At 38.2% G+C, this 12,566-nt stretch overlaps 1 protein-coding gene across 11 annotated transcripts in view; it reads right to left on the reverse strand.

Annotated features, from left to right (window-relative positions):
- gpam (glycerol-3-phosphate acyltransferase, mitochondrial) overlaps positions 1–12,566 on the reverse strand; it is a 74,283-nt gene that overhangs the window by 20,731 nt on the left and 40,986 nt on the right. For 10 of the 11 annotated variants that reach the window (XM_078413423.1, XM_078413422.1, XM_078413415.1 and 7 more), the window contains 6 exons: positions 6,812–6,948; positions 5,649–5,748; positions 4,452–4,664; positions 3,019–3,132; positions 2,143–2,228; positions 516–631 (listed from right to left, as the gene is read on the reverse strand). In XM_078413423.1, coding sequence (XP_078269549.1) covers positions 516–631; positions 2,143–2,228; positions 3,019–3,132; positions 4,452–4,664; positions 5,649–5,748; positions 6,812–6,948 — 766 coding nt within the window. The remainder of the gene's footprint in view (positions 1–515; positions 632–2,142; positions 2,229–3,018; positions 3,133–4,451; positions 4,665–5,648; positions 5,749–6,811; positions 6,949–12,566) is intronic. The other variant, XM_078413425.1, reaches the window with a different exon arrangement.

The raw sequence follows: 12,566 nt of genomic DNA on the forward strand, positions 1-12,566 counted from the left end.
CCTTAAAGCGAATGCAGCGCCGGAGACTCAGGTTCGATCCTGACTACGGGCGCCGTCTGTACGGAGTTTGTACGTTCTCCCCGTGACCTGCGTGGGTTTTCTCCGAGATCTTCGGTTTCCTCCCACACTCCAAAGACGTACAGGTATGTAGGTTAATTGACTGGGTAAATGTAAAAATTGGCCCTCGTGTGTGTAGGATAGTGTTAATGTGCGGTGATCACTGGGCGGCGCGGACTCGGTGGGCCGAAGGGCGTTTCCGCGCTGTATCTCTAAATCTAAATCATGTGACAATAAATGCCTCATTGACCTTTGATATCTTCCTCATACACATATAGCTTTCATTTGGAATCACCTGGATTATTTGTTTCAATTACTTCAAGTACCCCAATTCAATTTGAACTTGGAACCATCAATTAAAACAATGTCTGTAACTTCAACCCTTGCCTTAATTAAAATGTTTAATTTGCATTCGGCAAAGAAAATCAAACTTAAAAAGGGATTCCAGCCACACTTACTGAATAGAGCATGTTTGGCTACATTGGAGATCAGCTGCCGCCGGTATTGTTCATCGAATAAATCTCTGGAGATTACAACAGGTGTAAGATCTTGCTCAACGTGGTTTAGGCCTGGTCTATTGGGATATAAAGCAGCGCATAGGATTTTTTTTGTAAACCATAAGAAAATATAGTGACTAAGCGGCCACTAAAGTGCATACATTTAACAATCATAAAAGGAATTTCACACTTTAATTTTGACATTAATCTGTTTTTTTAGATCCTTTGACATTATTTAGTACTAGTGAAACATCCCTCCCAAAAAGACAGTAATGGTGCATCATTATTTCTTGAGAAACTGAACAAAACATTTTAATAAATGTTTCTTCATAGATTATTAACCAATGCCGCAGTGCGTGAGAGAGTTTCCATCAAGTACCTATTTGTTTTATGTTGCTGGAGGTGTGGCTTTGAAACTCGTGATGGAAAATACTTCTTACAATTGTAACATCTGTAACCAACTTCAGATGCACAAACTGAATCTTCCGTGTAAATCACTTGGAAACACAAAGAAGCAGTGCAAGCTACCTGCAGGGTTTTTTGAACATACTGTTTTAAAGTAGGCAACCACAAATTCTTCGCGTGTTCACGATTATCGGTGCCACTGCCACTCATTACAGGATGCAAGAAGATACAGTAAACCCTTGTTATAACGAATATGGGGGGGGGGGGGGAGATGGTGTCCATTATTGCCGATTGTTCATTATAATCGAGTAAGGAGGTAAATTTGTACAGCATTGGAAAACAGCCTACAAATATACACTAAAGAATACACGTGATAAGCAGGGAAAGCAAACTTAGGCTGAAACAAGATTCGCCCTGTTATTAGTCTGACGTTCTTTTGGTGCTGTTTATGACACTGCTGTGCCATGGTTACCATCAGTGAGGGCACGCATGGGTAGTGTGCGCTGGTATCTCCAAAAAGTTATAAACTAGTTTTTCACATTATTAATATTACAAAAAGATTACTGGAATTTTTTTTTAAATAACATTTATTTATTATCTTAGGCAGTCAGGCCCTTATACAGCTAAAGCAGCATATAGTTGAATGATCCACTAGACACCAATAGGAACAATATGCCTGCTGGCAACTTTTGTCCACAAGAAACATGCTGGTTACCATATCGAATGATCTTTGCGTATTTGTTTACTTGTGAATGTCTGTAAAAACAGAACTGGTTCGTTACACGGGATGCCTGTGTGCGCTTCACCTACAAAAGGTGTAGAATTTATCAGATGATATTCAGCAAATGTTTCCGTCACTCAGCTGCATCCAGTTAAAGTGGCAGGAGCAACACAAGGCTGCTTCCTGTTGCCTTTCCAATGAGACGCATATAAATTGAGTCAGCTGATCTCTGACCCAGTGCTCAGTCTTTGTTCCTGATACGAATGGATGTCTCGGTTACAACAGATTTTGTCCGCTATAACCAAAATCCATAAGAGGTACGTAATAACGAGGGTTGACTGTAATGAGATTAGTTGCTGCTGCAAGTAAGAATTTAATTGTTCCGTTTCAGGACATATGACAACAAAATCCTCTTAACTCTTGATTGCACTATATGCTTCACTTCACAAGCCCAGTGCTTACCTTTCAGTGATAATGGTCGGAAGAAGAATTTCTTCCAGGGATAGGGTTGCAGGCAATGGACGATTCCTCTGAGTATCAATGTATTCCTAAAGAGGCAAAGATTACATGTTTGCATTACAATCTTCACCCACATTTTAAATCACTTTTGAACGTATGATCAGTCAAATTAGTACTTACAAAAAAGAACAGAGATATTTGCTTTGTAAGAGCAAATCATCACTATGACAAAACAATTGCCAAAGTAAGTTTTGCCCGATAATAAGGCGACCCAAAGCCAACACGTCAAATTGCCTCAAAGGGAAACAAAGCTGGTTGATGATGACATGGGGAATGATGCCCAGGTGGAAAAAGAGCTGACGTTCCCTCTGGATATTCAGAGAGCTTACAAGATGCCAAACAATTACGGGACATCAATGATCCATGTAGTGAAAGTAAAACAATGCCTTCTTACTGTGAAAACTAAAGTCAATTATTTGTATCTTACAAATCAAAACCTACGTTTAAAATGCACCCATTAATCTAAAGTAAGCTGTAATATTAACGTTTAGTTAACTGTACCGCACAAGTCAGTTTGTTCAATGCTTGATTTAATAATATTAAAAGGGACACAGTGCTGGAGTAACTCAGCAGGTCAGGCAGCATCTCTGGAGAACATGTATAGGTGTTTTTGGGTTAAGACCTTTCTTCCACCGCTTTCAACCCGAAGCATCACCTATCCATGTTCTCCACAAATGCTGCCTGATTCTGCTGAATTACTCCAACACTTTGTGTCCGTTTGTGTATTAACCAACATCTGCAGTTCCTTGTTTCTACATTTAATAATAGGTTTTGACTATTAAATGCTAAATTCAGGAGATTTCCAGTTTTGTCACTCACCCTAACAGAAAATGGCTGCCCAAAGTCTACTCGGACACAGCCAAAGTTCTTGCGAAGCATTCTGAAGACTCCTTGTGCAACACCCCAAAGGCTCTCTTTTTTTTTGGGCTTCCCCTAGAAAAGAGCATTTATCAGCATTACTTCATTAAACTTAGAAGTGACGAAATCGTTCATGTTAAACATCAATGAAGCATACTTGTCACAAAAATAAGTTGGTGGGTGTTGTTAATCATCTGTCATTGTGATTTGTCTCAAACAAATTGTTGATGATATTTACGCCCAAGAACCTGAAGCTCTCGACCATCTCCACTTCAGCACCACTGATACTGAATGGGGTGTGTATGGAATACATTGGCATAGACCAGTGAGCTAAAATACAAAGTAATGCCTCCAGAAGATTTTAGATTGACGCATTAATTATTGGGATGTGCGAATCACTGGTCAGGTTAGCCTTAATTGTAGCCCTGAGCAGGTGGTGCTGAGTTGCTGCTTTGAGTCATTGAAGTTTGTGTTGTTCATAAGTTCATAATACTTCATAAGCTACTTCACAGTTGCTGCCTTACAGCGCCAGAGACTCAGGTTCGATCCTGACTACGGGTGCTGTCTGCACGGAATTTGTACGTTCTCCACCTGATCATGCCATTCAATCATGGCTGATCTTTCCCTCTCAACCCCATTCTTTTGTCTTCTCCCCATAACCTTTGACACCCTTACTAATCAAGAATCTGTCAATCTCCGCTTTAAAAATGCCAAATGACTTGGCCTCCACAACCATCTGCGGCAATGAATTCCATAGATTTGACTAAAGAAATTCCTCCTCATCTCCTTTCTAAAGGCACATCCTTTTATTCTGTAGATACTTTGCTACAGGATTACAACACTGCATAAGGATTTGAAACGGGATTCAAAATTTCTGAGAAAAACTTTTTCACCCAGAGAGTTGTGAATTTATGGAATTCGCTGCCGCAGAAGGCAATGGAGGCCAATTCACTGGATGAAATTAAAAGAGAGTTAATAGAGCACTGGGGGCTAGCGGAATCAAGGGATACGGGGAGAAGGCAGGCACAGGTTACTGATTGCGGATGATCAGCCATGATCACAATAAATGGCGGTGCTGGCTCAAAGGGCCAAATGGCCTCCTCCTGCACCTATTTTCTATGTTTCTATGGGATAGTCTGTGACCTGATGCTGTGCTTGGAGGTGATGTATTTCCAAGGACCTGCTGTCTTGGTTCTCTAGGGATTGCAGGGTTAGCAGATTGAATGAATTAGGTCTATGTCAATGTATCCCATGAATGGGTAATAAGAAAACTGAATAACTGACACTTATATTTCCAGACTTTCTACAGTACAGCAAAACATTCACAACTCAGAGAAAGCAACAGAACAAGTGCCCATGAGAAAAACAGCATCAATGTTAAAAATGTTACCCACCAGCTGTTCACTGTTGTAATTGCCTTCAATGATCCGGTCATAGGAGATTCCCACTGGGATAATCATGACATCAGTAACAATATTCTCACAGACGCTATCGACCACAATAGAGAGAAGTCCGGTCATGGCCATATATGGTTTACCACTACGAGACCGCGTGCCTTCCACAAATATCTCCATAAACTGCCGCTGCCGCAGAAGTTCCTCAATATACTGTTAAATGAAATAGGTATCACTCATATAAAAATAAATCAGTCATCCCATTACTTAATGGTATATTATTAGCTGGCTCTCCAACCAACTTCTTGCACTAACCTTTGAACATCTAATTTAATTCTGATGTATTTTTAGAAGAACTGCCACTATCGGCGCTCTCTAATGGTGCATTAGTCAGTGGAATGTTGTCCAAACTCATGAAAACCCATGGTTAGAAAGAAATAAGCAGCAAACTTATGTTAGAGATCTAAGTTATTGTGACCTAGTGACCTGTCAAGTATCATTTTAAACATAGTTTCTCATCCGGCTCGTCCAGTGAGCCATAATGCAAATTATTGCCTCCAGAAGGCTATATATTGACACAGATTGAAACTACAAATCCACCACCGATTTTTCAGCATCCTTGGTTCCAGAGCCTTTCTGCATTATTTGTTTTGCCGGACCAACAGAGGTCACGGCATCAGAGAGGGGTTCAATGGTAGAAGAACGGTCCACCTAGACAGCCGAGGAGCCGAGATATCGACCCCTCAATGTCAGCTTGGAAGTCATCTATGGGAACGGATCTGCCAGCTCCGGCCTGGCCGGAGTTCCAGAGTCCAGGCCACTGGGGGGAAATTCGAACTGCTGATCGGTGCGATAGTCCTGATGAGGTCGAGATCGCCCGCCTCACCTGGCCCTGGCGCCATACTTTCAGGGGGGGGGACAGGGGATGACGACTTCCAGGCAGGATTTCAAGTGCGCTCTCGTAATTTAATGGAGGTGCCAGACCACCTGTTGCCAGAAAATCGGTGGTGGGCCTATATTATGCACTACAAAGGATGAGTACTATACAAGGGTAAAACTGTTCCAACTGAGATTGAAACAAATGAACCTATGCTACCAAAATAAAACTCTCAGGCAAGTACGCCTGAAGAAAGTATGCACAGACAATTATTTTAAAGATTTGCTTCCAGTCTCCCAACTATTCCCAGCACAACCTACCACACGCAGCACAGATCTATACAGAATATCTTTCCGTCCATCTGCACCAATATCCAACTTCCTTCGAATGAAGAAGCCACCAAGTTTTCTTATGAGTGTGCTGCAAAAATCAACATTTAATTTCTTAAAATTACATGATTGGAGTAGGTCCAGCACATTAATTCCATAACAAATAGAGCACAGATCTACTATTTGGCTCATGTTTCAGATAACCGAATGCTCCTGAACGCTGGAAAATGGTTCCAAGTTCAAACTAAGGCCATATCTGTTCCATTGTACAATGTCTAAGGGGTCATTTTCATAACTGTCAGAGACAATGTATTTGACACTAAAATGTATTTGTCTGTCACCATATTTTTCTTTTCTCTTCCATCGTAAAACTGAAGAGCTACCCAAAGCAATTCATAACCTAAAAGTTCATAACTCCTTCCATTCAATCAGAATCGTGTAATAGATTCTGTATTTGGTTAGTTTAGAGATACCCCGCGGAAATAGGCCCTTCGCCCACCAAATCCGCACCGACCAGCGACTAACATTACCCTACACACACTAGGGACAATTTACAATTATACCAAGCCAATTAGTTTACAAACATGTACGGCTTTGGAGTGTGGGAGGAAAATGATGCTTCCTGGAGAAAATCCCATTGATTGCTAGGAAATCAAATAAAAACAGAAAACTTTGGAAACACTCATCCCTTTGAGCTAGTTTGAGACAGATAAGACACAATATGCTGAAGTAACTCAGCGAGTCAGGTAGCATCTCTGGAGAAAACGAATCGGAGACGATTCTGATCGGAATCCTTCCTCAGACTTTTGTTAATGGGGCCTTTTTAATTCTGATTTCACATTATTTTCTCATTTTGTTTAATGTATTACTTTCCAATTAGGTATTTATCTCCCTTTTAACTACCAATTGAATTTGAAGCCATGGTCATCTAAATCGAGATTTCAATCTCCTTCGCATTCATAAGACTATTATTTGGAGGTAGCAAGAAAAATGTTTTAAAAACAGAGGTGAATTTTATGGAAAAGAAAATCTCACTAGGTATGTGGAAAATATTGTTCAACTACAGAAAGGCACACAACGTCAATATGGGAGCTGATATATTTGCATTTAAGAAAGTTGGATAACGAAAAGTGCCTTGACATCATTCCACTCACCTGAAAATAGGGATATTCAAATTATTTCCAGCGGCAATATGCGGTGCTTTGATGTTGTGACAGAAGAGAATGAAAGTAAGCAGCAAGTAGTCAATGTGAGATTTGTGAACCGGTAGAAAGATCAGAGGAACATTCTGCTGGAGGGCAAGAAAGAAAGATCAATGAAAACATAAACTACTACTTGAAGAACGCAATAGGTCCTGTCAATATCTGGATGAAACTTTTACAAATTTAATAACAACCAAATTTAACAGAGCAATCCCTTTCTTATCATTCCTTCTTAGCAATATGTATTCTAATATTAATTTAAAACAAGAATCAGTGTTGTATCTTATTTATTTTAACTTTGCATAAGCTTGCAGTACCCAAATTGTTCAATGACCTATTGTATATCGGTAACGTGCAGTCATAAATGGATAAATTGTATTTGCAATGCAAACCATATGAGGGAATGATTTTATTTTATTATCTCATGTTCACATGAATCATACCATTCCCTGAATCCTTCCACATGCTCATCAACAATTCATCAACAATTATTCTTCTATTAACGTTTTGGTTAAAAACTTATGATCAACCATTGTACAGTTTAGATATGTTAAGAGAAAACAAGTAGCAAAGTCAAATGTGGGTCTCTTGAAGGCAGAAACGGGTGAAATTATTATGGGTAACAAGGAAATGGCAGAAGAGTTGAACAGGTACTTTGGATCTGTCTTCACTAAGGAAGACACAAACAGTCTCCAGAGGTATTAGAGGATCTAGGGGGGGTAGAGGAACTGAAAGAAATTTGCATGAGGCGAGAAATAGTATTGGGTAGACTAATGGGACTGAGTCCCAGGGTACTCAGGGAGGTGGCTCTAGAAATAGTGGACGCATTGGTGATCATTTTCCAATGTTCAATAGATTCAGGCCCAGTTCCTGTGGATTGGAGGATAGCTAATGTTATCCCACTTTTCAAGAAAGGAGCGAGAGGAAACGGGGAATTACAGACCAGTTAGCCTGACATCGGTGGTGGGGAAGATGCTGGAGTCAATTATTAAAGAGGTAATAACGGTGCATTTGGATAGCAGTAAAAGTCCAAGTCAGCATGAATTTATGAAAGGGAAATCATGCTTGACTAATCTTCTGGAATGTTTTGAGGATGTGACAAGTACAATGGATGAAGGGGAGCCAGTGGATGTGGTGTATCTAGACTTCCAGAAAGCCTTTGATAAGGTCCCACATGGGGAGATTGGTGAGCAAAATTAAAGCACATGGTATTGGGGATAGGGTGTTGACATAGATAGAAAATTGGTTGGCAGACAGAAAGCAAAGAGTAGGAGTAAACGGGTCCTTTTCAGAATGGCAGGCAGTGGCGAGTGGAGTGCCGCAAGGCTCGGTGTTGGGGGCGCAACTGTTTACCATATATATTAATGATTTGGAAGAGGGAATTAGAAGCAACACTAGCAAGTTTGCGGATGACACAAAGCTGGGTGGCAGTGTGAACTGTGAAGAGGATGTTAGGAGGTTGCAGGATGACCTGGACCGGTTGAGTGATGGGCAGATGCGTGGCAGATGCAGTATAATATAGATAAATGTGAGGTTATCCACTTTGGCGGCAAAAACAAGCAGATTATTATCTCAATGGTGTTAGGATAGGTAAGGGGGAAGTGCAGCGAGACCTGGGTGTCCTTGTACACCAGTCACTGAAAGTTGGCGTGCAGGTACAGCAGGCAGTGAAGAAAGTTAATGGCATGTTGGCCTTCATAATGAGAGGATTTCAGTATAGGAGTAAAGAGGTTATTCTACAGTTGTATAGGGCCCTGGTAAGACCACATCTGGAGTATTGTGTCCAGTTTTGGTCTCCTAATTTGAGGAAGGACATCCTTGTAATTGAGGCAGTGCAGCGTAGGTTCACGAGATTGATCCCTGGGATGGCGGGACTGTCATATGAGGAAAGATTGAAAAGACTAGGCTTGTATTCACTGGAGTTTAGAAGGATGAGAGGGGATCTTATAGAAACATATAAAATTATAAAAGGGCTGGACAAGCTAGATACAGGAAAAATGTCCCCAATGTTGGGCGAGTCCAGAACCAGCGGCCACAGTCTTAGAATAAAGGGGAAGCCATTTAAAACTGAGGTGAGAAGGAACGTTTTCACCCAGAGAATTGTGAATTTGTGGAATTCTCAGCCACAGAGGGTAGTGGAGGCCAAATCACTGGATGGATTTAAGAGAGAGTTAGATAGAGCTCTAGGGGCTAGTAGAATCAAGGGATATTGGGAGAAGGCAGGCACTGGTTATTGATTGTGGACGATCAGCCATGATCACAATGAATGGTGGTGCTGGCTCGAAGGGCCGAATGGCCTCCTCCTGCACCTATTTTCTATGTTTCTATGTGTCTAGTATCACCTCCAAATAATCTTCATAAATCTCATGAACCAATAAATAAAAAACGTCATACTAAGGATCAATGATGTATAAATGGTGTGTGTAAAGATCCCTTTGGTCAGTAGCAACAGTGTCAGTTTGAGAGAACAAAAGATAATTGAAATGCAAATGCTTTTAATTAGTGATGGAGTTCAAGGATAATTTCATCTTTTGAATTCAGATGATTAGATAGGAATGCTAAATTACAACCAGTATTCAATGCTCTTAAATTAGCAAACTGTATATAGTCACGCCTTTAAACAACAGAGATTGCCACAAACTCTGACTGAATCAACAATAATCCTCATTCCTAAAAAAGATAAGGATTCTGAAGACCCTGGTTCGTATAGGGCGATAGCTCTTTTAAATACTGATCAGAAGATATTAGCGAAAATCTTAGCTCAGAGATTAAGTCTAGTTATAGACAAATTGATACACCCCGATCAATCAGGCTTTATAGCCAAACGATATTCATTTTTCAACTTGAGACGCTTGTTTAATATAATTTATTCAAATAGACTATTAAATGAAGATTTAGCAATCATCTCGCTAGATGCTGAAAAAGCATTTGATCAAGTAGAATGGCCCTATCTTTTCTCAGTGATGGAAAAATTTCAACTAGGTGAAAATTTTTGTGCATGGGTGAAACTTTTATATACATCCCCAACAGCTAGAATATTAACTAATCAAATGCTGTCATCTAAATTTCATTTAGCTAGGGGTTGTAGACAAGGATGTCCACTATCACCACTTTTATTTGCCCTTATTATAGAACCACTTGCTGAGAGTATTAGATCAAATTCAGATATTTATGGCTACAACACTAAACATACAACCAATAAAATTTCTTTATATGCGGATGATGTATTAATATATATTACAAAGCCAGAAATTAGCATTCCGAATTTATTAAATCTCATAACTCAATTTGGTTCATTTTCAGGTTATAGAATTAACTGGTATAAAAGTGAAATTATGCCAATAATGGAGCATAATCCGGCCATACTTCAACAATTTCCTTTTAAAATTGCCTATGAAAAGTTTAAATATCTTGGAATTTACGTGACTAGGAAATATACTTCTTTATTTAAATCAAATTTTCCTCCTTTACTTGCTAAATTACACAGAAATATCCAATTTTGGAAAACACTTCCTATATCATTAGTTGGTCGTAGTAATGCTATAAAGATGATCTTTCTTCCACAGCTACTATACTTATTTCAAGCAATTCCGATCTACCTTCCAAAAAAGTTTTTTTTTAAAATTGATTCAATTGTTACTAATTTTATTTGGGACTACAAGACTCATAGAATAAATAAAAGACACTTATGTAAGTCTAAAATTAATGGAGGAATTGCTTTACCTAACTTTTTATTTTATTATTGGGCGGTTAATATTAAAAATATAACCTGCTGGTTGGATGATTCTGATCAACAACCGGATTGGTTAAAGATGGAGAAAGAGGATTGTTTACCATTCGATATTGGTGCGATCCTCTTAGCTCCAATAAATTTAAATAAAAAAACATATGGAGGTAATCCCATTATACATAGTGTTATCCGTACCTGGAAACAATTAAAGCTTACGTTAAAATTGAGTAAATTATCTGTTTTCCTTCCTATTGCGAATAATCCTTCTTTTAAACCGTCTGTCTTAGATAGAGGCTTTGCTCAATGGAAAAGTTATGGAATCAAAAGGGTGGGAGATCTTTATCATAAGGGAACTTTTCTTTCGTTTCAGGAGTTACAGCAGAAGTACGGATTACATGTTAATAATTATTTTAGATATTTACAACTTAGAGATTATGTAAAATCACACATGCAAGAATATAAGTTTAGAGGTCCAGAAACACTTGATGTATGCCTGAATCGACATTATAACTCAAATAAATTAATATCTTTTATTTACAATATTCTCCTTGACATTGACATTCCGTCATCAGAATCTTATAGACGAGCATGGGAGGACGAATTGAATCAATTTATAATGCAAGATATATGGGATGAAAGTTTACAACATATACATCAATGTTCATTGAATACTAGACATTCCTTAATACAATTTAAAATAATACATAGATTACATTATTCGAAGACGAAATTAAATAGGATTTTTCCTAGTATCTCTCCTATGTGTGATAAATGTCAATTTCAAGAAGCTAATTTAACTCATATTTTCGTAACTTGTATAAAAATGCAAAACTTCTGGTTGGAGATTTTTAAAATAGTTTCTAAAGTTATTAATAAAAAATTAGATATGGACCCAAAATTAATTATATTAGGATTATCAGAACATACTACAAATTTTACAGTAAGTCAGGTACATTTTCTTGATTACAGTCTAATAACTGCGAAAAAACTAATACTAAAATTTTGGAAAAAACCAATAACCCCCACAATTAAAATGTGGACTATGGAAATGACAGAGACCCTGCATTTGGAAAAAATAAGGTTTGCCTTAATCGACAAACCTGAGTTATTTTTAAAAATATGGTCTCCATTTATTGAATTTTTAGAAAAGTAAATGGGTTTGGCACAGGACTAAAATAAAAAATAAAAATTTAAATAAAAAGTTGAAACTTGAGTTGGGGGTTGGATGTACAGCTGTGGTTTTTGTCTCCCGGATCTACTCCCGTTAATTTTTATTGTTAGATCCTTTTTTTTTTTTAACCCTCTTACTCTCTCTTCCCAAGTTTATAGTTTTATATTTTTATTTTTACTTTCTCTCTTCAAAAATTTAAAAATTGAAGTTATGTAAGAACTTTGTAACAAATGTGTTTTTTTTTAATTTCGATTTGTACATATGCTTTAATTTTTTTTATTTTTTTTAAATAAATAAATAAATAAATAAATAAATAAATTAAAAAAAAATTAGCTCACATCAACAAAAAACATTAACCATCTTCCTAATTACTGGAACAAAATTAATGCATAATCTATTTATACAAGAGTGTGGCATCGGAACAGGCCCTTCAACCCACAATGTCTACGTCGAACTTGATTCAAACTTAAACTACTCTCTTCTGCCTGCATGTGATCCATATCTCTCCATTCCCTGCATATTTAACAGGAGAACCAAATACAGAAAGTAAAATCAGTGGGTATCAGGTAGATAGCAGTGGGTAGCATCAGACCTTGCCAGGTACACCAGTGATCAACTGGCATATGATTTTACATGCTCAATTTTTTGTGATTTAACTAAAACTGTCACAAGTTAAATATAACCAGTTACATTTGCATCTTGTTCAATTTTGTTTTCATTAAGAGCGACACAGTGTACGTGGTTCAATGCCAAGGCCTTACAAACTTGGACAAGGCTAATAACCTACCATGAATACTGGCAATTCC

This window comes from Rhinoraja longicauda, chromosome 16 (assembly GCF_053455715.1).
Source record: "Rhinoraja longicauda isolate Sanriku21f chromosome 16, sRhiLon1.1, whole genome shotgun sequence".
Classification (NCBI taxonomy): domain Eukaryota; kingdom Metazoa; phylum Chordata; class Chondrichthyes; order Rajiformes; family Arhynchobatidae; genus Rhinoraja; species Rhinoraja longicauda.